General features: G+C 42.5%; 1 protein-coding gene across 7 annotated transcripts in view; it reads right to left on the minus strand.

Annotated features, from left to right (window-relative positions):
• The window catches only part of KTN1 (kinectin 1), a 139,204-nt gene that overhangs the window by 48,271 nt on the left and 64,173 nt on the right, over positions 1-26,760 (minus strand). For 5 of the 7 annotated variants that reach the window (XM_056547055.1, XM_056547058.1, XM_056547057.1 and 2 more), the window contains exons 8-23: positions 24,291-24,397; positions 24,058-24,190; positions 21,250-21,337; positions 20,837-20,988; positions 19,669-19,737; positions 18,905-18,942; positions 15,350-15,440; positions 13,783-13,851; positions 12,741-12,778; positions 10,467-10,557; positions 8,320-8,388; positions 7,220-7,257; positions 4,049-4,139; positions 2,879-2,947; positions 2,746-2,780; positions 1,076-1,166 (exon numbers count right to left, since the gene is read on the minus strand). In XM_056547055.1, the coding sequence (XP_056403030.1) occupies positions 1,076-1,166; positions 2,746-2,780; positions 2,879-2,947; positions 4,049-4,139; positions 7,220-7,257; positions 8,320-8,388; positions 10,467-10,557; positions 12,741-12,778; positions 13,783-13,851; positions 15,350-15,440; positions 18,905-18,942; positions 19,669-19,737; positions 20,837-20,988; positions 21,250-21,337; positions 24,058-24,190; positions 24,291-24,397 (1,269 nt within the window). The remainder of the gene's footprint in view (positions 1-1,075; positions 1,167-2,745; positions 2,781-2,878; positions 2,948-4,048; positions 4,140-7,219; positions 7,258-8,319; positions 8,389-10,466; positions 10,558-12,740; positions 12,779-13,782; positions 13,852-15,349; positions 15,441-18,904; positions 18,943-19,668; positions 19,738-20,836; positions 20,989-21,249; positions 21,338-24,057; positions 24,191-24,290; positions 24,398-26,760) is intronic. The other 2 variants (XM_056547059.1, XM_056547054.1) reach the window with 1 other exon arrangement.

Below are 26,760 nucleotides of genomic sequence, written 5' to 3' on the forward strand. Positions count from 1 at the left end.
GTAGAAGGATGTGGAGCGGAGTAGTCTGGCGGTAAGTGCGGGATACCGTGTGATTTTATATTAGAATATTGCAGTGACTTGAGTAATTCTGGTTCCCAGCACCACCAGAGCCGCAAACCCAGGACCTTGGTCTCTTATAGTGACAGAGCTACATTGGCTGAGAAACCCTGATACCTTTGGAGTAGTAGTAGTAGTGCCACTATATATTTTTCTTGGAGTTTCAGATATATAAATTCCGCAGCAACTCTGGGCCCCAAGACTTCCATAAGACTACAGCGATCAGGATAACAGATTGATTGATTTTTTTAAATTATTGTTAGATTGCCACAAAAATTATAAAAACAAAACAGAGAAGCTTTAGAAAGACCATAAATTCTGCCACCCTCTTTTTCTTAGAAGTAGATACTTTATACAACTGAGAAATTTCCGATTATCTGTGCCGAAAACAATGGCTGACCTACTGGATGCTTGACTAAAGGAATTCAATTAAAGGGGTATTCCAGGCCAAAAGTTTTTATATATATATATATATATATATATATATATATATATATATATATTTATATTTATATTTCCGATTATCTGTGCCGAAAACAATGGCTGACCTACTGGATGCTTGACTAAAGGAATTCAATTAAAGGGGTATTCCAGGCCAAAAGTTTATTTATATATATATATATATATATATATATATATATATCTCAACTGGCTCCGGAAAGTTAAACAGATCTGTAAATTACTTCTATTAAAAAATCTTAATCCTTCCAATAGTTATTAGCTTCTGAAGTTGAGTTGTTGTTTTCTGTCTAACTGCTCTCTGATGACTCACGTCCCGGGAGCTGTGCAGCTCCTATGGGGATATTCTCCCATCATGCACAGCTCTCGGGACGTGACATCATCATTGAGCAGTTAGACAGAAAACTTCAGAAGCTAATAACTATTGGAAGGATTAAGATTTTTTAATAGAAGTAATTTACAAATCTGTTTAACTTTCCGGAGCCAGATGATATATATATAAAAAAAGGTTTTGCCTGGAATACCCCTTTAAGTACGGAGCTATGCACTGAATGATTACCCGCAAATCCTCTTCTTTGTTTGCCACCTCTATGAGTCCGGCCTCCAACAATTCCTCAACTGTCTTCAGTTTCTCATCCTTTTCTTGCATGCTTCAAAGATGGAAAATATTGAGGGGTTACCATAAAATAGAAGACTGTAATTAGCATAAATTAGGCTGAATTTTCTTAATATTTACTAGATTCAGAAGCACTCTTGCTTATCACTAAATGAGCAAACGCCATGTTCACCTCTGCAATTCCCTAATATAGATCTCTTAGAAATATTCCTTCATTTAGACGTGCAGAGTGATGAACTCCTACTTACTACTGCCATGGGTAGGTATCTAAAATTCTCAAAAGGCATATCACTAAGATATCTAGACTATGGACACTAATTGTGCAAATACCTAATTACATAGGACGAACCAACATTTTAATCTAAAAATATTTCTATTAAAAGATAAAACAAACAATTTAGGGGGTTGCTTGATGCGTTGGCTGTCGGACCTGTGTAAGGCTGGGTTCACTCCGGTCGGCTCATAGACATACATTAAATACGGTTCCCGAATACGGCTGAGTGCGGGCGCCGTGATTAAGCCCCGACCCCCCTCCTTCCAACCGTATACGGGAGCCGTATTTAACAATACGTGGTGTGAACCCAGCCTAAGACGAGCTGCTACTAGAGCCGAAGTACATGGGAATATAACCTACTGATATGGGGAAGATGAGCTGTTAGAAACAATCCAAACAGCCTCTGCACATCCCTGCTGTGGTGCCTTCTATTGCTTCCTTCTTCCAGCCTGATTCATCCTCTGCTGTTGGGCACATCATCATGTCGGGGCCTACAGCAGCTAATGTGGCCATGTTGCTTCAGTCCCGCCCTCCTCTATTTAAAGGGGTTATCCAGGAAAAAACTTATATACCAACTGGCTCCAGAAAGTTAAACAGATTTGTAAATTACTTCTATTAAAAAATCTTAACCCTTTTAGTACTTATCAGCTGCTGAAGTTGAGTTCTTCTTTTCTGTCTAAGTGCTCTCTGATGACACGTGTCTCATGAACTGTCCAGAGTAGAAGCAAATCCCCATAGCAAACCTCTTCTACTCTGTGCAGTTGCCGAGACAAGCAGAGATGTCAGCAGAGAGCACTGTTGCCAGACAGAAAACAACAACTTAACTTCAGCAGCTGATAATTATTGGAAGGATTAAGATTTTTTTATAAAAGTAATTTACAAATCTGTTTAACTTTCTGGAGCCAGTTTGTATATATAAAAAGTTTTTTTTCCTGGAATGCCCCTTTAAGGCTGTTGGTGTAGAGAGAAGCCACAGAGGCCACCCAGATGGCCTGTGGTTCAAGCACCAGGATGACAGGTTACCTTTAAAAACAAGTCAGGAATAAGGAATTAGTCTGGTGATGCCCGATGGCACCACCACCCCCACGCTGGGCTTGATCGATAGATCCTTACTTATACACAAAGAGGAAGAATTCTGTCAATCAAGCCCAGCGGAGCCTCTAGGGACCACCCAGGTTATTAGTTTCCCAATTTCTGACTGCAGCATTTCAGAGTAAATCATAGCCAGTTGTGATAAGGAAGGATGTCCCAGTATTATGTGGCCTGAGCTTTGGGCAACAAACTGTTAACAGGTTACCTTAATAAAAATATATAATATGTATGAACTTCTAAAAGTTACCTCTTCTCCAATTGAACAAGTACTTCTTTATTTGACTAAAGGGAGAGAAAAAAAAAAAGCACAAACAAAGCCAATGAGTAGATGAATATATAAATACTAGAAAGTATGAGGCAAATCGTGTCTGGTACCTTACCTGATCTTGAGACTGTTCCTGCAGCTTCTGCACCTGCGCCTGTAATTCATTATTACGTCCCTGAATAGCCTGGAATCACAAGGACACTGGCTTTATATAATGTTTAGTTCACACTTATCTATTAAAAAGTGTAACTGTACCTTCAGAAAGCTTTCAACAAGTAAGAAGTTTTGATCAATAGGGGACCAAGACCCCCACCAATCGCTAAAGCAAAGGGGAGAAGATCTCAGCTGAGTGCAGTCTCTCAACTCGCTGAAGATTAGTTTAGTTTAGACATCGGAAATATTAATCTCCCCGGTCTGTGACTATCCTCTACATCAGGGCAGAGACAGTAAGGCCAGGTTCACACTACAGAATGTCCCATTTTGAAATTCTGCTCAGAAATTCTGATGCAGCAGAGTCTCATTGCTGGCAATGGGATACCACTGCACAATGCACACTGCAGAGTTTTCGAGACTGACATTCCGTCTGGAAAATCCGCTTGAAAAATTTCACCAGAACACGTTCAACGTTCTGGAACATTTCCGCTCCGCAGACATTACAGTCTATGGGAACGGCAATGTCGGCGATGGCCGTACTTTGAAGCTCTGGATTTAAGCTTTCCGTCCGGAGCTTCTCAAGTGTGAACCTGGCCTTAAAAAGGTGTTATGCAGGAAAACAAAAAAAAAAACAACTTTATATATCTCTATCTCAACTGGCTCCAGAAAGTTAAACAGATTTGTAAATTACTTCTATTAAATCTTAATCCTTTCAGTACTTATGAGCTGGTGAAGTTGAGTTGTTCTTTTCTGTCTAAGTGCTCTCTGATGACACCGGGAACTGTCCAGAGTAGAAGCAAATCCCCAAAGTAAACCTCTTCTACTCTGTGCAGTTCCCAAGACAAGCAGAGATGTCAGCAGAGAGCACTGTTGTCAGACAGAAAACAACAACTCAACTTCAGCAGCTGATAATTACTGAAAGGATTAAGATTTTTTTTTAATAGAAGTAATTTACAAATCGGTGTAACTTTCTGGAGCCAGTTGATAAAAAATAAAAATTAAAAAGTTTTTTCCTGGAATACCCCTTTGAGTATCAGTAGCTCAGTCTTAACACCACTTTTCTCCAGCAATAACTGTACGGTGAACAAAACCAACATCCTCTACTAAAAACTTCACATTAAGCTGCATCTACCGTATGCTCCTGGATAGTGCTGGTCACCCTCCCATGTTCAGCCTCAAGTCTCTCTTCCAGAGCTTTGATCTTCTCATTCTTCTCCCCAATACTGAGGAAAGGAGAAAATAAAACACATTTTGTACAATTCTATTAGCAATGGATCTTAAAGTTTACCAAGTGTACATAAATAAGGGCTCATACTTATCTGGATTGAGCATTTATTTTGTTTCATTCCATCATAGTAGCAAGAAAGGTAAAAAGGACACCCTGTGTGCAATGGACATAGACCAGTGTTTTCCCAACCAGGGTGCCTCCAGCTGTTGCAAAACTACACCTGCCAGCATGCCGAGACAGCCATGTTTTGCAACAGTTGGAGGCAGCCTGGTTGGCAAATAGGGTCTGCTGGGATCTGCCATGGTGTCCTGCATTTTACTAGACAAACTAGAGCTGCATGCTATTGTATATCGCCTAAGGCAGTGTTTCCAAACCAGGGAGCCTCCAGGTGTTGCAAAACTACAACTCCCAGAATGCCTGGACAGCCAAAGGCTGTCCAGGCATGCTGGGAGTTGTAGTTTTGTAACATCTGGAGGCACCCTGGTTGGGAAACACTGGCCTAAGTTTTTTTTGGCCGGAATCTGTGAGGGTGGATTGTGGCAGAACCTCCAAAGCAGGTGTGAACAGGGCAAAGGTATTGTTTTGGATGCTGTATTTTCTCTGCAAATAATGGAAGCGGTCACTTTGTCAGCAAAACCAATATTCATGATCTAGCGGCCATGACAAAATATATGGTTTGGGGTTTCACAGAAATATTGTCTGAAACACGTGTCCACTGTTTTACTTAGGGTACAGAGCAGGCAACTGTAATTGAATATATGTGTGCAGAATAATAGTGATCCATATGGAAAATATGCAGGAAAATAAGGACCCAGTAATGAAGATTTTTACTGAGAATTTCAGATTTGTATAAATGGTTTATGGTATGAAAATATATTGTGCTAGGGTCTTAACACACCTTTATATTTATAGATAGTTAGTAGAGGAATAGAGGCAGCCAACCTGCAACTCTAGTTGCCGCACATGCTGAGAGATGGTGGGAGATGTCAATTTGCAACAGCTGTAAATAGCCACAGTTTGTGGTACACTGGTATAAGATATCCTTTGTTTACAAGCAATGAAAGTGATATTCTCAAAGCCACCTGTAGGTGTCAGACTTTCCCAACTTAAAAGTGTCCCTGTTATTTTAAAAACGTTTGACATGTCAAAAGTTTTGGATCGGTTGTGGTCGGAGTGCTGTGACCTCCACCGATTAGAAGAGATAAACCTTGCTTATCTCTCTAGTTCTCAACAATCTTTGTCTCAAAGATCAATTATAAATCTACGGGGCAGTGAGACAAAGATGGCTGAGAGTTGGGAAGCAAAGTACACTACCTGCTCATTCTCCTGATCGGTGGGGGTCTCAGCACTGAGAATTGGTCCGATCAAACATTTTGACATGTCCCTGTTACATGTCAAAAGTTATTTTTGTGTGTGTTTTTAAATACTAGACACTTTAAAAAGTTAAAAACTGCCATCAGTGTCACCCGCATAACCTGTTGGTACAGGCTTTTAAAGCAGGTAACACTGATTAAAGAAGATACTTACCCCAACCAGATCAGTCGTTCCGTTCCGCCATTATACCTCGTATTCAGTGCAGGCTTGAAACACAGGCAGAGGTTAAAGGGGTTCTCCAGTGCTTACACATCTTATCCCCTATCCAAAATATAGGGGATAAGATGCCTGATCGCGGGAGTCCCGCAGCTGGGGACGTCAGTGATCATGCACGCGGCACCCCGTTTGTTATCAGTCCCCGGAGCGTGTTCGCTCCGGGTCTGATTACGGGCGACTACAAGGCCGGCGGCGTGTGACGTCACACTCCGCCCATCAATGCAAGCCTACGGGAGGGGGCATGATAGCTATGGATAGGGGATAAGATGTGTAAGCATCGGAGAACCCCTTTAAGGCTAAGTTTCCACTTTTTTTTTTTTTACTGGCAGTTTTTGGAAAACTGCCACTGCAGTTATTGAGCCAAAGTCAGAAGTGGATCCATAAGGGAGGAGAAGTGTAAGTCCTTCCTTTATATGTCCTATTCCTTTTGAACACATTTCTGACTGGCTCAAAAACTACAGTAGCAGATATCCAAAACAGCCAGAAAAAAACCAAGTGGAAACTTAGCCTTAGGAGCACGATGACGTCACGCATACATATCCCTCAGCACTAAAGGGAACGCAAGAATCTTAAGAACACCAGCGGAGTGAGAAAGCAGCAGCTGTGACGTGATCGTGCCCAAAGCCTGCACTGAATAACAAGCATAATGGCGGAACGAAATGAGAGATCTGGCGGAGGTAAGCATCCTTTTAATCAGGGTCACACACATTACAAGCCTATACCAACAGCTTGTGCGGATGACGGTGATGACCGTTTTCTTTTAAACCATTAAACTACCCAAACCAATCCGCACATATCCATCATATGCAAGAAAAATTGGTAGCTTTGGATGCATTTGGGTTCATTCACCATAGTAAATAGCTATAAAGCTGTCACCTATCTCAAATCTTAAAGTTGCACTGAGGGTGTGTTCCTTTTGGACACAAAGGGGGAGATCCATCAAGGCCTGTAGAAGGAAAGTGGAACAGTTGCCCATAGCAACCAATCAGATCGCTTCTTTCTTTTTTTCAGGCCTTGTTAAGAATGAAAGAAGTGATCTGATTGGTTGCTATGGGCAACTGGTAAACTTTTCCTCTGGACAGGTTTGATGAATCTCTCTCAAAGAGAGACTTCTACGCTTCCCAAACCCATTCCCGGCTTTGAATTCAATAACTGGAATGAAAACGCTGAATGTGTGAACGCACCTCAAACTGTTAGAAATTCTATCTAAAGCTGGATACCAACAAAATGAGGACGCCATTAGGCCTCCCGCATAGATGGATTCAGCTTTCCTAGACTCCACAACAGCAGATCCGATCATTGTGTCTCAGTCCAAGTACATATATATTGTTCAAGAATCCAAGAAAGCTGAATGAATATCCATTAGAGAACTTTACATGGACAAGTATGCAGTGCGGTCAACATTTGTTCACAAGGTTGTTGTTTTTTTTATACATAGGATAAAATTACAATATGGGATACTATAGAAGTCTGCAAAATATATACCTCTTCTCCAATTGTTCCAATGTTTGAGAAGCAGCAGACTGAAATAAAACACAAACATCAAGACTATTACTATGGTAATCTGATGGCAATGCAAAAGATAGGGATTAAAAACAACAATAGCTTCTTCTAGAAGCAGAAACGCACCTGTTAACGGGCTTGTGAGGAAGAAAATGTCCACTAGATGATAGGGATCGACCGATATCGATTTTTTAGGGCCAATACCGATAATCTGTGGCCTTTCAGGCCAATAGCCGATAACTTATACCGATGTTCCGGCACAACGTTTCAGAGAAGGAACCCCCTTACTCATGCGTATGAGTAAGGGGGGCTACTTCCCCAAAACGACGTGCCATGGCCCGGGAGACGAGAACTATGTGATATCTTCTGTACATGCACCAGCACTTTTTGTCAATGAAGACGTGAAATGAAAATATAGGATACTTATTCCGTGAGACGTTCTGCTTGATCGTGCGTTAATCTTCACTATTATCACTTCTATGCTGGACGGCCCATTGTGTTATATACTGATGTCACTAGGACATGTCAGAAGCTTGCCAAAATGATAGGTACACATTGAAGGTCTATTAACACGTACAGTATCCTACACATATTTCATGCACAGAGGCTCTGGTTTTTCCCATAGCAACCAATCACAGCTCAATTAGGGTTTCAGGCGGATTAATAAATTAGGGCCAGAATTTGAAGTTGGGGATTTCAATGTAAACTAATTGACTGCACATATCATGAAATCTGCTTCAAATCCTGCAAACCAAATATGTGTAGGTTACTGTATGTGTGAATAGACAAACATCCTTTTAAAACAGGCCATCCATGACTGACGGGAGGAGAGTTCATGTGACCTCCTGCATAAATTATACGATAACACCGCACCCAGCAATCTGCCAGTCTCTGTGGACAAATCTGTATAAGGAAGTGTCAACCATTGAGACAAATTACCCGATATGACAATGGACCAAGAATTGTCAACATAGAGTGACAGGGAAGCAAGGCTACAAGTGACAAAGGAAACAGTGCAGATATTTTAAATAGAATATCATTTTTCAGTATAAGTCTGGAGGACATGTCTGAACTCTCCTGACCTGTTCGCTCTTCGCAGACTGAATCTTCTGTAGCTCGGCCTTTAGCGATATGTTTTCCCTCTGTAGTGTCTGGAAGAGATTGAAATGTCAAGGTGACAATCGGGTCCATCAATCATAGAAAAATTCAACTGCAGCATAATAAATACCCGGCACTGCAAACCAAGAATACCTGCTTTCACTTGTGAGGCACCAACAGCACATGTGAAGAACTGGTTGGAGCAGAGGTGGTTTAGTTATGAAAACACTTTACATTTGTCCAACAAGGACAGATACAGCTAATGGAGCCGTAGTCTCCAACCTGTGTGACACTACAACTTCCAGCATTTACTGATAGTCTGCAGCTTAGGGCCATACTGGGAGATGTAGTTTCACAAAAGTAGTAGAGTAAGTAAAAGGGGTACTCCGCTGCTCAGCGTGTGGAACAAACGCTGGAGTTGGCGCCGGGAGCTTGCAACGTCATAGCCCTGCCCCCTCATGGTATCATGCCCCGCCGCCTCAATGCAAGTCTATGGGAGGGGGCGTGACAGCCGTCACGCCCCCTCCCATAGACTTGCATTGAGGGGGCGGGGTATGACGTCATGAGGGGTGGGGCTATGACATCACAAGCTCCTGGCGCCAGCTCCAGAATTCGGAACAGTTTGTACCAAATGCTGAGCAGCGGAGTACCCCTTTGATGTTTGAAACCCACTATAACAGAAAACTATCAGGTATCCCTACAGCTTCGATTATGAAGCACTACTAAAGAGGTACTATTATTTTAAAAAGGTGACAGGTCACAGACCTGTCAAAAGTTATGATCGCTGGGGTCCAGGTGCGATTGCTAGAACTAGCAGGGCGAAGTGATCAGTGACGCACTGTCATTACAGGGGACAGATTCTATATAAAGTGGATGATGTCTCTAGCAACAAATCAAGAGCTAGGAGAGATGGCGCTTAGCTGAGCTCTTCTCTTTACTTATCCTAGAGACTGGTGGGGGTCTCCGCACTAATGCCTCCCTTCCATCAGAACGTTTAACCCCTTAAGGACGCAGCCCTTTTTTGCACATCTGGCTAGTGTCCCTTTAAGCATTAACTCTGGGATGCTTTTACTTTTCATTCTGATTCAGAGATTGTTTTTTCATGACATATTCTACTTTATAGCGTCTTGAGAAAGGGATTTACCCGAAAACACGTGTCGAGGTGGCAGGAGCTCCCGGGGACGTATTCAGCCTGTCGCAGTCAGGCACAGTACTTGATGCATATATAATATAATAGCATGCTGTGTAGATTATAATATACAACGGATAAATATATTATTAGGTCCCCGTAGTATTCTGCTAATTGTGTATGTGTGGGGGGTATTTTAAGGGGGGGTATTTTTAAGGGGGTTTTTCTACCTGGTTGTTTCTTGTGATTAATAAAGTGATGTTGGATCAAAATACTCCTCTGGGCTAATTTTTTGTAGGTTGCATATTCTACTTTATGTTTTACAGCTGTCTGGGCATGCTGGGAGTTGTAGTTTTGTAACATCTCGAGGGCTACAGTTTAGAGACCACTGTATAGTGGTCTCCAAACTGTAGCCCTCCAGATGTTGCTAGGCAACTCACTTGCTTCCGTAGTCATCAGGATCGCCGCACCAGGGAGAGGATCGCCGCCCGCCGCAGCCGATCGCCGCCGGTAAGTGACCTCCACCGCCGGTCACACTACAGTTCCCCCGTTCTGCCTTCCCGTAGGAAGGCAGAACAGGGGAACCAAACTTTAACGCCGCCACCCCCGATCTGCTATTGGTCAGTCGCTTCTGACCGACCAATAGCAGGGATAGGAGGGGTGGCACCCCTCCACCTCACTTCTATCCCTTCAGGGGTATCGAGAAACTTCTGCCACATGTAAATACAACCTAATGAATTACACAGAAAGATAACCTAATGAATTGCAGAAATTAACTGTACAAGGATGGGAAAAGTACGCGGCAAAAACTAGAGGTTCAGTTAAGCGCGTAAGTATGATGATGATGTAAGTGAGAAGAAAGTAGAGAGTGAAGCATTGGATGTGACTGGAGAAGTTAATCTGTACACTGAAGCAGTGCGACAGAAGCAAAGTATTTGCACCAAACTTCATTGGTTGACATCAATTGAAGCATTGAAATGTCCTAGACAGCTCATATATTACCTTTAATTCCTCTCCACTGTTGGCAAAATTGGCTTGTTCCAAAGCAACAGCATCCTTCACCTGCTTAATCTCCTTGTCTTTTTCTTCAATACTACAAAGACAATAAAATTCCCCCGATTAATGAAAGATGTCACTTTCTGAGGTTTAAACAAACTATCCTTATATTCAATGGCTCTCAGTGGCGGAGCTCAGGGCAAGAAGAGTGCATGGGTTCCATGTAGCCACAGATCACGGGTGGCTGACACGGAAGGTATTAAGTAGTCGTCGTCGTCGTCCCCCCGCCCCCCCCCCCCCCCCCCTCCGACCTATGCGATCCTTTGGGTTCCATCATGGTACCAGTCATTTTGACAGCAATAAAGCAGCCTGCTATCCAAGTCGTAGCTTCAAATCTGACTTCAGAATTACTGACAGAGGCTTCAAATTAAACTTTAGACAGTAAATGTGAACACAGCCTTACATATGAGCTAACGGTGAAAAAAGTGCACAATTTCAAGCTAAATTAACCCCTTAAGGACTCAGCCCATTTTGACCTTAACCCCCCTTAAGGGCCAAGGACGTATGAGTACGTCCTTGGTCCCGCTCCCGTGATATAAAGCGGGGTCCCACGGTAACCCCGCATCATATCACGGCGGGCTATACGTCATAATGAAGCCGGGACCCGCCGCTAATAGCGCGCGCCACTGATCGCAGTGCCGCGCACTATTAACCCTTTAGCCGCGCGCTCAAAGCTGAGCCATGCGGCTAAAAGTAAAAGTGCCCGGCTAACTCAGGGAGCTGTTCGGGATCACCGCGGTATAATCTGCAGCTGTAGCACAGGAGGAAGGTCTCTTACCTTTCTTCCTGCAGTCCGATCGCCAATTGAATGCTTCAAGCCTGAGATCCAGGTTTGAGCAATCAATCGCCGTAAACACTGATCATTGCATCTCTATGGAGATGCATTGAACAGTGTTAAAGATCAGTAAATGCAATGTTATAGCCCCCCTAAAGTGTAAAAAAATCATTAACCTTTTGAATTATCCCTTCCCCTAATAAAAGTTTGAATCACCCGGCATTTCCAATAATAAAAAAAAAAAAAACAGTGTAAATAAAAACAAAAATAAACATATGTGGTATCGCCGCGTGCGGAAATGTCCGAATTAAAAATATATAATGCTAATTAAACCGCACGGTCATTGGCGTACGCGCAAAAAAATTTCAAAGTCCAAAATAGCGTATTTTTGGTCCCTTTTTATATCATGATAAGATGAATAAAAAGCGATCAAAAAGTCAGATCAATGCAAAAATGGTACCGGCAAAAACTTCAGATCACTGCGCAAAAAATGAACCCTCATAGCGCCCTGAACACGGAAAAATAAAAAAGTTATAGGGGTCAGAAAATGACAATTTTAAACGTAATTTTAATACATTTTCCTGCATGTAGCTATGATTTTTTTCTGAAGTAATACAAGATCAAACCTATATAAGTAGGGGATAATTTTAACCGTATGGACCTACAGAATAAAGATAAGGTGTCATTTTTACCGAAAAATGTACTAAGTAGAAACGGAAGGCCCCAAAAGTTACAAAATGGCTGTATTTTTTCAATTTTGTTGCACAATGATTTTTTTCCCGTTTCGCCATAGATACTTTGGATGTCATTACAAAGTAGAATTGGTGGCGCAAAAAATAAGCCATAATACAGATTTTTAGGTGCAAAATTTAAAGAGTTATGATTTTTTAAAGGTAAGGAGGAAAAAACAAAAGAGCAAAAACGGAAAACCGCCCGGTCCTTAAGGGCTTAAGGACGCAGCCAATTAAGTGCCTCTATGCAGACCCGTACATTTACGGCGCATGTCCTTAAGGGGTTAACAAAAAATAATAATAATAAAAATTAAGTATAATGTGGTTTCAGCATGGCTGTTCCTTCAGCAAGATCTATATTACTCACATCTGCCACCACCATTACCTATGGCCTTTTGTCAGGAGTTACTGGTGATGAGCAACTTCACAACAAGAAGCAAAAATAAAATAAAAAGCTATGTGCAAATAAAACAAAATAAAAGCAACCTAAAGGGGTATTCACTTCTCAACGTGCTGGCCTGTTACTAGGATATGCCATCTCCTTCATGATGGATGTGGGTCCTGGAGGTTGGATACCATATCCTAGCTACAGGTCATCACTTTACGTGACGGGATTATTCCATTACTGCAGAATACCAGTTCCCACAACCTGAACCATTCATACAAGACAAACTGCATCAAATTGATAAGATTCACTGCTGTATATGTACTTACGTTTTCTGCAGTTGCTCAGCAATGACTGATGCTGAAGCCTGAAAAATAAAGAAGCTTGGTGTGAACCAACCCAAATAATAAGACTAATAATGAGCGTGTCCAGGAGACGTCCACCCCTACGACCGCATTGGACAAACAGTCCTCCCGGAAGAAGGACTTTTTGTCCGAAGCGGTCGTAGGGGTGGAGGTCTCCTGGACAGGCTCATTATTAGTCTTTTTATTCATTGGTATGTTTTCAGCCTGCACCTTTGTTCTCATGTACTTTGTATTAACCCTTTATACTTATCTGCACGTTATGTGCAGCATTGTTTAAACTTATCACACTAAGTTGATTGTTACTTTATCTATTGTGTGTAACCTGTATTGACATACCTATCCTTACTTATTAGACATATAGCGCGTGGCACTCGCCACTATTATATATCCATATCTATATGTGTGCATTACATACTTGTACTTTATCCAGGGGATGTCCTTTGTATCAGTTGCTATTCCTCCTTGTCATATGTATTTTAATTGTGGCTTTTAAATAATAAAATTGTATTTTGGTTACATTTGTCTGCTACAGCTTTTTTCTATTTTGGTATGTTCATGTACACAATGTAAAAGAGAAGTATCAAGTGTTTTTGAACATCAGAAGCTCTTAATGGGGTACTCCGCTGCTCAGCATTTTGAACAAACTGTTCCGGACGCTGGAGTCGGCAGCTTGTGACGTCACAGACCCGCCCCCTCAATGCAAGTCTATGGGAAGGGGCGTGACGGCCGTCACGCCCCTTCCCATAGACTTGCATTGAGGGGGCGTGGCGGGAAATCATGAGGGGACGGGGCTATGACATCACGAGCTGCCGCCTCCAGCGTTTGGAACAGTTTGTTCCAACTGCTGAGCAGTGGAGTACCCCTTTAATATCATAGATGGGTGACTTTCAACCATCTTAGTATCTGTTGCCCTCACGTAATGAAAGGGTTCCAATTTTACAAAACTGTAATGGAGAGGGCTGGATGAGGACTGGAGAGGTCTCCTTGTGTAGCTTTCATATCTTACCTGCACGTGCATTTGAGCAATGTACTTCTGTATCTGAACATTCAGGGATTCATTCTGTTTCCTCAGGTCCTGAAACATATAAAAATAAGCTTACTTATAGTTCTATGCAAGACAAGATATCTAATTTTCGAAACCTAACTTTTATAGTAAGATAACTTAAAAGGGGTTGTCTCAAGAAGAAAACACCCTTCTACCAACCGCCCAGCGAGATTATATAGATTTTAGGATAATCCTGAAATCTTGCACTTTCACCCTGGCCACTAAACCTAATAAGAGTTCTGTAGAGAAAACTGTTCCTCAGTCTCCTCATTCTCATTACTGGCAGCATTACAGTGAAAGGTGACCAATATAAAGATAAAATGGAATTGGCCTTCCTGCACAAGTCACGGATCATGGCTCGGACAACCCCCTCTTACAAGTCAATGACATGTGGCTGCTATAGATATTTAGGACGTGCTTAAAAGGGGGAGATCCGTAACTGAGGCAAGATGGCGGTCAGCATGATCATGAACAAAAAGAATAGAATGCAAAAATCTACACTATAACAAGATGATACATTCGCTTTATTTCCTAATAAAGGCTTCTGTCTGTTTTAGCAGTTAGAAAGTAATAACTAAAAGGGGGCCATATATTGTTAATACCTATATAGGTTGAATGCTTGTTTCATCAACAGCTATCCCTCATGAGGTTTTCCAGTTCAGCTGAACGTGCATGTGTTGTCAATAGGGACAGGGAAGTAAGTCACTGCCAGACACCTCGGAGGCTTATCTCACTTAAAGGGGTACTCCAGCACTAAGACATCTTATCCCCTATCCAAAGGATAGAGGATAAGATGCCTGATCGCAGGGGTCCCCAGCGGCGGGACCCCCGTGATCTTGCATGCAGCACCCCGTTATACTCAGTCCCCGGAGCATGTTCACTCCGGGTCTGATTACTGGCAATCACGGGGGCCGGAGCATTGTGACGTCACGGCCCCGCTCATGTGACTCCACGCTCCGCCCCCTCATAGCAAACCTATTGGAGGGGGTGTGACAGCTGTCATGCCCCATCCCATAGGCTTGCATTGAGGGGACGGAGCGTGACATCACACAGGGCGGGGCCGTGACGTCACAATGTTCCGGCCCCCGTGATCGCAAGTAATCAGACCCAGTGGCGGGACCCCCGCGATCAGGCATCTTATCCCCTATTCTTTGGATAGGGGATAAGATGTCTTAGCGCCTGAGTACCCCTTTAAGCCAAAAGATTCAGGATGCTGAAATTCATTACGCCTAATCTTCCCCTCCTACACTTCAAGATATGCCAATCGCAAGTCGACCCACCATATCAAATGGAAATTGGTAAGTTCAGCCATCGCAAGTCAAAGATGTATGACCACCTAACATGTTACTATACATATCGGCACAAGTGATGGACTACAGAAAACAGTATCTGTCACAATAGAATGCTGTCCTCAGCAGGGAGAATATCCACACCAAACAGGTTCATATTTTAAGTCAGCCCAAGTTTTTTTTTGGTTCTCTTTATACACACACCTTTCTCATCTATTATATAGGCAACATTTCTTTACCTTGAGTTCTTCTCCATTGTTTGCATAATTTGCACGTTCCAGAGCCAAGGACTCTTCCATCTGTTTAATTTCCATATCCCTCTCCACAATCCTAACAAAACAATCAATACAAATAAATAAATAACCTACAAAATTAGCCCAAAGATATAGTCAAAAATATTATTCTTTATTACATATACAAAAACAGGTAGAAAAAACACCCATAAAATAACCCACCCTTAAAAAACCCCCCAACACAAAGCTAAGCAGGATATCACCAGGATATATACAGTAATCAGTAATGCCAATTGAAGTCTAGCAGTATTAAGTCTAGTCAGCACATGAATATAATGACTCAAATCAATACAATACCTAATTGTGACATGCTGACGGCTTCCCAGTGATGATCCTGCACCTCGTAAATTATTAGCCGCGTTGGGCTTGTAGGTAATATAATACAAATAAATAGTTGAACACTGCTTTAAATCGGCAGCATCAAATCTGCAAAAGATCCTGTTGACACCTTATTTATTGCTGCAGATTTGCTGTAACAGATTTTGCTACCTATTAAAGTCAATGGGCAGCAATATCTGCTGCAAAGATCCATTTACATGAATAGTTTTCTGTAAAGCCATGTGTCTGAGCACCACTGTGCAGGGAAAACCATGAAAAAGATGCAGCGAATTGGTGGGGGTCATAAAGGCCAGAGGATCATAACGTGATGGCATATCCTAGCAATAAGTCATCACTTCATTAGCTAAGAAATACCCTTTATTGCTGCGCTCAGCACTCCATACCAGTCATTGTTTTCCTGCTACTATATTATTAGTTATTTTATTAAAACAATCCACCCTGGATTGGATCAATATCCATGATCTGGAGACTCTACATTTTACCATCGGATGAAGCAGTTCATGGCTCTCGAAAGGTATTTTCCACATACAGTCATGGCCATATATGTTGGTACCCCTGAAATTTTTCTAGAAAATGAAGTATTTCTCTCAGAAAAGGATTGCAGTAACACATGTTTTGCTATAAATACGTTTATTCCCTTTGTGTGTATTGGAACTAAACAAAAAAGGGAGGAAAAAATGCAAATTGGACATAATGTCACACCAAACTCCAAATGTGGTCTGGACAAAATTATTGGCACACTTAAAAAATTGTGGAAAAAGTAGATTGTTTCAAGCATGTGATGCTCCTTTAAACTCACCTGGGGCAAGGTACAGGGGTGGACAATAAAAAAATCATGCTTGAAAGCAGATAAAAAGGAGAGAAGTCCACTTAGTCTTTGCATTATGTGTCTGGGTATGCCACACTAAGCATGTACAACAGAAAGAAGAGAACTGTCTGAGGAAATTGTGGGAAAATATCAACAATCTCAAGGTTACAAGTTCATCCCCAGAGATCTAGATTTGCCTTTGTCCACAGTGCGCAACATTATCAAGAATTTGCAACCCATGACACTGTAGCTAATATCCCTGGGCATGGACGGAAGAGAAAAATTGATGAAAGGTGTCAACGCAGGATAGTCTGGATGGTGGATAAACAGCCAAACAGGTTCCAAATATATTCAAGCTGCCCTGCAGGCTCAGGGAGCATCAGTGTCAGCGCAAACTATCTGTCGACATTTAAATGAAATGAAACGCTATTGCAGGAGACCCAGGAGGACCGCACTGCTGACACAGACATAAAAAAGCAAGACTACATTTTCCCAAAATGAACTTGAGTAAGACAAAATCCTTCTGGGAAAATATCTTGTGGACCGATGAGACCAAGATAGAGCTTTTTGGTAAAGCACATTATTCTACTGTTTACCGAAAACGGAATGAGGACTACAAAGAAAAGAGCACAGTACCTACAGTGAAATATGGTGGAGGGTCAATGGGGTCGTTTTGCTGCCTCTTGCACTGGGTGTCTTGAATGTGTGCAAGGCATCATGAAATCTGGGGATTACCAACAGATTTTGGGTCGCACTGTACAGCCCAGTGTCAGAAAGCTCGGTTTGCGTCCGAGATCTTGGGTCTTCCAGCAGGGCAATGACCCCAAACATACATCAAAAAGCACCAGAAATGGATGGCAACAAAGTTCTGGAGAGTTCTGAAGTGTCCAGCAATGAATCCAGATCTAAATCCCCTTGAACACCTGTGGATAGATCTTAAAATTGCTGTTGGGAAAAGGCGCCTTCCAATAAGAGACCTGGAGCAGTTTACAAGGAAGAGTGGTCCAACATTCCGGCTGAGAGGTGTAAGAAGCTTATTGATGGTTATAGGAAGTGACTGATGTCAGTTATTTTTCCCCAAAGGGTGTGCAACCAAATATTAAGTTAAAGGTGTCAATAATTTAGCTTTTCTTCCTCCTTTTTTTGGTTTAGTTCCAATATACACAATGGGAATAAACATGTGTATAGAAAAACATATGTTACTGCAATCCTTTTCTGTGAGAAACACTTCATTTTCTAGAAAAATGTCAGGGCTGCCAACATTTACGTCCATGACTGTACTAGATATAGCACTTCAACAGGTTGGAGTGTGACCTCCCAGGCAGAGCAGCTTTCTTCACTAAAGATACCCCAACAATTGTGATGAGCAGCCATCTTGACAGATTACACATTTGTATACACTGTGTCACAGAGTCTCCACTTTCCATGGGTATAAAACGAGGCACTGTCCTCGGGTATCTCAGTTTTCTTCTTCCCTATACATATTTGATATCACTGACAGCCTGAATGGGCAATGACAGACTGCTGTAATATAGGTTATAAGGTTTTTTCTACTGTTCTGTACTATTAATTTATGTAATAACATACTCCAATTACAAAATGACTCTGCTCTCTGAAGAAGCTGTCAAATAATGCAAACATACTAAAATGAGGGCTGATTTGCTCACATGGTAATACTTCAAAATGGAGAGCCCCTCCCCCTCCACAAACCCAGTTACACAAGAGCCCCCCACCCCCTTTAAAGGAGTACTCCGGCGTGCACTTTTTTCCTTTTATCCCGTCCGGGCTGCAAAATAAAAGATAACACACTTTCTCTTACCTGCTAACGAGCCACGGTACACTCCGGTACAGGTGTTCGGTCCCCGGGCTGTATTCTTCTTACTTCCTGTTAGCCCGGCACGTCACACGGAGCTTCAGCCTATCACCGGCCGCAGCAATGTTCCGCCTCGGCCGGTGATAGGCTGAAGCTCCGTGTGACGTGCCGGGCTAACAGGAAGTAAGAAGAATACAGCCCGGGGACCCAACACCTGTACCGGAGTGTACCGGAGCTCCGGGGGCTCGTTGGCAGGTAAGAGAAAGTGTGTTTTCTTTTATTTTGCAGCCCGGACGGGATAAAAGGAAAAAAGTGCGCGCCGGACTACTCCTTTAGGTGTCATACAACCGCTGGATAGACATTATTACAAGTGTCATACAACTAGTATAGACATTATTACACTACAACAAGTTTACGTATGCCTCCAGATTTATGGCTGAGAACATTTTTTTATTTCCAATCAGGGGTCAGGTGTCTTTCCTATATACTGTAGGTTACTAGCCCAGACAGCTCTATTAATATTCCATGCGGTAGCACTTACTTCTTCTGTAGTTCCTCCACTATAGCTGATGCTGAAGACTGTGGAGAAAAACAAACTTTCATTATAAACAGTTATATTGTACTTCCTATAGTCAAATGACAAAATCAAACAAATTACAAATATTTGGAGATGATAAAAATGTATAAAAGGATATTTTATTATCCATTCAAACCAAATTAATTGTAACTTAAAGGAGTAGTCCAGTGGTGACTCAGTGGTGAACAACTTATCCCCTATCTTAAGGATAGGGGATAAGTTGCAGATCGCGGGGGGTCCGACCGATTGGGCCCCCTGCGATCTCCTGTACGGAGCCCCGACAGCCCGCGGGAAGGGGGCGTGTCGACCTCCGCACGAAGCGGCGGCCGACACGCCCCCTCAATACAACTCTATGGCAGAGTCGAAGCACTGCCTTCGGCAATCTCCGGCTCTGCCATAGAGATTTATTGAGGGGGCGTGTCGGCCGCCGCTTCGTGCAGGGGTCGACACCCGCTATCTGGGCCGAGAGCCGGGGCCCTGTACAGAGAGATCGCAGGGGGCCCCAGCGGTCGGACCCCCCGCGATCTCAAACTTATCCCCTATCCTTAGGATAGGGGATAAGTTTTTCACCACTGGACTACCCCTTTAAAACTGAACATGGGCCAGGAGACCCCAAACGCTGTCCACAACTAAGCGAACCCAGGATTAGTATAGAATCGTAAGGGTAAAGGGCTTATTTGACAAAACTGCATGCTAGGACGGTCAATCAGAAAATTCCTTATCTTTACCTGAGCCTGCATCTGAGAATGGTATTTCTTTATTTGAACATTGAGGGCTTCATTTTGCTTCAGTAAATCCTTACAATGAATAAGAAAAAAAACATAAAATGAATCCAGCTGTATATACAGAATCTCCATTGTCATTTAAGGGGCTATCGTGGATTAGAAAAAAAACAGCACCACACCTGATTGTGTGTGGTATTGCAGCTCAGCACCACTGAAGTGAGAAGAGCCCAGCTGTAATACCACACACAACCTGAGGACAGGTGTGGTGCTGTTTTTTGGAAGATAACCCATTTGAAGAGGCGATATTACCCGATCGTAACTTTCTCAGCTGTGACACCTAAATATTACCACAGGCTACATACACTTTTGGAACAATATTTACTACTCCAACACATTCAAAATAAAGTTTGTTAAAAGGGGTACTCCGGGGAACAACTATTTACTTTTTTTTTTTTAATTAACTGGTGCCAGAAAGTTAAAAAGATTTGTAAATGACTTAATGTTAATCCTTCCAGTACTTATCAGCTGCTGTATACTACAGAGGAAGTTCTTTTCTTTTTAAAATTTCTTTTCTGTCTGACCACCGTGCTCTCTCCTGACATCTCTGTGCATGTCAGGAACTGTCCGGAGTAGGAGCAAATCCCCATAGCAAACCTCTCCTGCTCTTGACAGTTCCTCTTTCCTCTTGACAGAAATGTCAGCAGAGAGCACTGTGGTCAGACAAAAAAAGAAATTCAAAAAGAAAAGAACTTCCTGTGGAGCATATAGCAGCAGCAAAGTACTAGAAGGATTAAGATTTTTAAATAGAAGTCATTTACAGATCTGTTTAAAAGAAAAAGTTTTTCACCAGTGTACCTCTTTAAAAGGAGTATTCCCCATCTACTACGCTCGTCTTCCCGCCCCCCCCCCCCCCCTCCAGCCTGTTTGTGGTGGCGGGAGCGGGTCGAGAAACCGAAAGCAGAGAAGTTACATGTTTTTTACATTTATGACTTTAATAGGAGTTGATAAACGGTGAAATGCATAAAGATGATGGGTGGAAACATACACTTTGGCGAACTAAGTCACATGACCTGGTGAAAATGTACCATCAGAAGAGAAATGATGACCGGACTATACACCACATGCAAATGAGAATATGAAATGTTCTTGAAGGATCTCCATAAGACAGTACCTGCACCTGCATCTGAAGGCTGTCATCCTGTCCTTCGTCCATGAGCTGCATGATTCTCTGCTCCAGCTGCTGGTTTGTCACTATAGTGTCTGTGAGTTTGCTGTGTAAGCTCTGGACCTCAGCCTCTTTGGTCATAAGCTTCCCTTGAAGATCTGCAAAAATGCAGAAAATACCATCACTAAACACACATATAATCCTTAGAGCAGTGCTTCCCAACCAGAGAGCCTCCAGCTGTTGCAAAACTACAACTCCCAGCATGCCCGGACAGCCAAAGGCTGTCCGGGCATGCTGGGAGTTGTAGTTTTGCAACAGCTGGAGGCCCTCTGGTTGGGAAGCACTGCCTTAGTGACATATTATAGACACACAACCTATGGTGAATCCTAATAGAGCACAAAAATGTAATCTGTAAAGACCTTGTTGGCCCATCTCTAGATCAGACATCCTTTTCCTTAGGTAGGTTTCAACTTCTTCCCGTCTCCTCTCTGTCTCTTGCATCTGAGCCTAGAATGCAAAACAGAAAATGTACTAGCATGACAAGAACTTTTGGATGAAGTGTCGGACGTTCTTGTTAGAGATGAGCGAACTTGCAGTAAATTTGATTCGTCACGAACTTCTCGGCTCGGCAGTTGATGACTTTTCCTGCATAAATTAGTTCAGCCTTGAGGTGCTCCCGTGGGCTGGAAAAGGTGGATACAGTCCTAGGAGACTCTCTCCTAGGACTGTATCCACCTTTTCCAGCCCACCGGAGCACCGGAAAACTGAACTAATTTATCCAGGAAAAGTCAGCAACCGCCGAGCTGAGAAGTTCGTGACGAATCGAATTTACTGTAAGTTCGCTCATCTCTAACAAGAACGTCCGACACTTCATCCAAAAGAAGCAAATCTTCATAGCTGCGATCAGTATTATATTTGTGTACCAATTTAAAAAAAAAAAAAAATTTTAAGGGCAAGAACTACTATAAAAAAAAAAAAATCAAACATTTGCAACATGGGCAATGAAGAAACTTATTACACAAAACCCATAAAGTTATGGCTGTAAATAATAGGGGTCCCTGAAAGTGGGAGGAAAACAAGTCAGTATACTGAAGAGTAGATAGGAACAAGATGGTGGGGTCCAGCTCACAGAAAATGAAAAATTTTAATGTAGAATTTAATGTGTCATTAAAATATGAACAAAAAAGGAAAAATAACGCAACAAGTGCATTAAAAACACAACGCTGATGCGTTTCGAACTTCAAACGAGTTCTTAGACATGGGCCAAAGAACTCGTTTGAAGTCCGAAACGCGTCGGCGTTTTTAATGCACTTGCAGCGTTTTTTTCCTTTATTGTTCAAGTTTTAATGACACAGTAAAAGCTACGTTTTCATTTTTCGTGAGCTGGACCCCATCATCTTGTTCCTCTCTGCTCCGTACAGGATACTGCCCGCATTGTCCGTGCTCCTATCTTCCTCATAGTAGCGCACCACAGCCCAGTGTCTGTATTGGGTGGTGAGCTGAACTAAATTTTCTTTTCTTATTTTTGCTATACTGAAGAGTGTCCTAATCCCTTTGCTACTGTTTGGACCGTTCAGTCTATGGAAATCATTTAAACAATACCCATGAAAGAGACACAGTGAATTCTGGGGGGCTCTTACACAAGCACAGACTCCGGGGACTAAAAAATCCTGTCTTTTTCCTGTTTCTGAGATGAAAGCTCAAGGCAGGACCTGCCAACTTAACCAGTGGCCAGTGATTGGCTAAGGTGGCAGGTCTTGCAACAATCGCATATATTGGAAGCAGAAAGAAGACTTAAAATCTGGGGACAGGGGCAAGTTAAAGGGGTTATCCAGTAGGTGGGGGTTCAAAGCTATGCCCATTGTTTGGGATCTAACAAAATAACCCTTTACCTACCTCCAGCTCACCTGCAAAGTCTCGGCTGTCCTGCATTAGTCCCTGCATCAGATCCTGGAAGCTTCCCGGGCATAGTTTTTGTCATACTGCAGCTGAGCGAATCGTTGGCCGTGGGGGGACCAACACTGTGGGCCAGAGATTTGCTGAGTAGCAGTATGATACATTGGGCCTCAATGCTTCCCATATAACAACTTTAGGGTAAAACCCCCAAAGGGGTACCCTAAAATAGGTCCCTCCCAAAATAATAAATATAAGTGATTGAGGTGCAATTAGCAATGTGTCCACTAGATGTCAGGACCACACAGTAATTAAAACCACAGCTCCAGTCTGCCTATAGCATAGTTTGTAAGTGACAGCCGTGCTACTATTGGCCAGGGTGCGCTAACATTTGTACGGCCCCTCCAGTTTAAGCACTATTTCTGGTTGTCACTTTGGAGACTGAAGAGCTGCTAGTTAAAATGCTAGTTAGCCAGTGCCTTTAACGTTTCACTAGTTCCCAAGCTTCTTCAGAAAGGACTGGTGGCTACTGATTCCAAGGCACGACAAAGGCTGCAGCTCAGGAAGACAATCAGATCAGGGAAACGGAACAGGGCACCTGAGGTAGTGCTGGAGGTAAATACAGGTTTATTTTGTTAAATCCCATACAATGGGAATAGATTTAAAAAAATAAAATAAAAAAAATAAATAAAAAACACCCCCACTCTCTGGATAACCCCTTAAAGTAGTTTTTTTTAATTTCTTTTTTATTATTTTATTTTATTTTTTTACCCAGCCCCAACTCTATTCTCAGCATGCAAAGCAAGAGATACACAGAACTGCTTAAAGCACTTCTCTATACTCAAGATAATAAATCTGTGGGGGTCTGTAGTATCAGTCATAAGTTTAATAACATTAAACTCATACAAGACCTTCTAAAGCCGTCAACTTAAAAGGGATATTCCGCGGTCAGCATGTTATCCCCTATCCAAAGCGGTCAGACCCCCACCAACAAGAATGTCACCCCTGATCCTGTGCAGAGTTTCTAACAGGCAGAGATGGGAATACGCATTTAATACAAAAAATGTATTCATCATAATTACATATAGTGGCTGTGCACTAAGCTATATATTACCCAGTACAACGGCACGAAAAACTATTTTTATAATCCTATGTACGTGTTTTCCAACCAGGGTGCCTCCAGCTGTTTCACAACTACAATTCCCAGCATGCCCGGACAGCCTTTGGCTGTCCGGGCATGCTGAGAATTGTAGTTGTGCAACAGCTGGAGGCACCCTGGTTGGGAAACACCGACCTATGTAGCGATTAAAGACTCCTATGTATATTATATGCACCTTCAATCCACCAACTGTTTGTTCATGGTTCTTTTTCTGCAGCTCCTCTTGTGCCAAGCTACTGTTCTTATCATTAAGTTCTTTAACAAGTCTGGCGTAGTCCTGACGCAGCTTTATAAGCTCATTGGATTGCCTGAGGGAAAAAAAGAAGAAGAAACGAAAAGAAGGTTGTAAGTAGTATTCGGATCATTGATCGTAGGTGGGTACATATAAAAGGGAAATGAACAACATACTTGCTTTCCATCTGGTTGGTGGCTGAGCTCACAGCGTCTCTCAGAATACCATTCTCCTGTTTCAGGTGGGCTATCTGGCTCTCCAACTGCTCGCGGACCTGCTGAAACTAAACCAGTACGATATATTAAATTTCCTTTCTATTGTATTGTATGCATATGTTCACATGTGGCAGATTTGTAGCAGAAATCTGTCTAATTCATCCCATAGGGGGGGGGCTTGAGGGAATCTGTGCACATGCTGCAGTGATAAGCCCCATTTGTATGAATGGCGTGTATATTCCGTCAGAGAATTGCCGATCAACAAAGCACGACTATGCAGACCATACCTAAAGAAATCCATCAGGTTGTATGGATATATTCACTAACACATTCTCATATCCCAAACTGTAGCGCAATGTGGCAAAATAATTTGATGCCTGCAACTCCCCACAGCCATGTTGTAATCGGCGCACCTCAAAAGGTGCACCCTCAGCTAGCATGAACGTCTGTTTTAAAGGAGTAGTACAGTGAAAATTAACTAATCCCCTATCGAAAGGATGGGGGATAAGTTGTAAATCGCGGGGGTTCAGAGCGCTGGGGCCCCCTGCAATCTCCTGAACGGGGCCCCGGCAGTCTGCCGGAAGCGGACGTTCTGACCCCCGCAGGAAGCCGCGTACGACATGCCCATCCCCCCTTGCATCTTTGAAATACATGGAGGGGGCGTGTCGGCCGCCACTCCATGCGCGGGTTGGCACACCTCCTTCCAGCATGGGGGAGGAGATCACGGGGGGGTCCCAGCGGCCTATCCTTTGGATAGGGGATAAGTTATCTTTTACTACAGATCTTCTTTAATGAGTAAACAGGAATACGTGTCTGCCAGAGTCATCTTACAAGGCAACTAAGGATGTTTAAACCCAACATGCCTCATTCTTCTACTCCATATCATCCTCCTTACGGAACAATCAGGAGGCATAAATCGCTAAGTGTAAGCTTACATTAGCAGAATAAAAGTCAGTGCTCCCAACCTGTGGCTCTCCACCTGCTGCAAAACTACAACTCCAACCAATGCTTTCTGTCAGAGCATGATGGGAACTGTAGTTATGCAGATGCTGGAGGACCACAGATAAACTAACAATGGTAAAGCAGATTTCCCCAACACATTATACATTAAAGCATAGAAGACTATACTTTTAGGAATGATGATGTTACCTTAAAGGGGTTGTCTGGAAAGTGTATGGTGTCAAAAAGTATAATAAAGCAGCTTCCTAATATAATGTTGTTATTAGCCATATTAGACAGATCAGCTGAGCCCTCTGGCTTGTAGCTAGCATAAGGTCACACTATTAAATAGTACTTCTCAGCCTCTTGTTAAATTTTATAATCCTCCCAGTTCACTGCCCCCATCATGATAAACCACCCCCTGCCTTTCATTTTTATTATTATTTTTCTCCTTGGCATTGCTCTGTATATTCTGCTCAGTCTCAGTCATATTCACAGACAGGGAAGGGGCATTCCCCAGCAGGCTGTGACATCATCTGAAGCCATACAGGGGAGAACTTCCTCCCTCACTCTGCTACACACAGCCCAGAGGAGTTCAGTGTGAGATGAGCTATGATTGGCTAAGGCTGCACACACCCCTCAGCACTCCAAACTGCATTTCCTGATTTTGGACTTGACTTCTGCCAGGCCACCAGGAGTCCAAAGTCTGTGCAAGACATAGGAAGAAATGTGTTCTGGACAAGTAGGGAAACACCTAGAGGCAGCTTTTTTTAAACACAAATAAAACATAGAAAACTTCATTTTATTTAAACAAAGTACATTAAAAAGATGTTTTTACTTACCATAAGAAGTGCAATAGCAAACATTTTTTAATGACAGTGCCCAATTAATGCAAAGCTCCCGTCTTTGCTCACCCCTTGCCCTCAAGTCCGCTCAAGACAAGACCAGTGATGTGAAAGGAGTGTGGGGCTCCTTTACTGCTCATTAAATTAATGCATTTAGATAAAGACAACAGTTAGCTTGTTCTGATTGAAACTATTGCGCCTGAGAAAGGCTTCCTGATGCCTTATCTAAAAAAAAGTTATACATCTAATGAGCAGTAATATAATCTCCCCCTTCACATCAATGGTCTTGTCTCGACCAGACAGAAGAGGAGGGGAAGGAGGGATAGGAGCTCTGCATTTAGTGTGTGTGATTTAACGTCACAACTACAAGCCGGACTGCTTTTATGGAAGATCTGTGCACTAGGGCTAATAACATTATATTAGTAAGTTGCTTTAATATACTTTTTGACAGCAAACACAGGTTATACTTTCACTGGACAACCCTTTTAGAGGGTTAATGATGACAATATGAAGGACGAATAATGATGATGCTATGAAGGCTGAAGATCATAATATGCAGGTTCATTGATTATGATTTGAAGGATGAATGAGGGTATAAAGGGTGAATGATGTTGTTATGCATGAATGATGATGTGGATGACATGAAG

Source organism: Hyla sarda, chromosome 11, assembly GCF_029499605.1.
Source record: "Hyla sarda isolate aHylSar1 chromosome 11, aHylSar1.hap1, whole genome shotgun sequence".
NCBI classification, from domain to species: Eukaryota; Metazoa; Chordata; class Amphibia; order Anura; family Hylidae; genus Hyla; species Hyla sarda.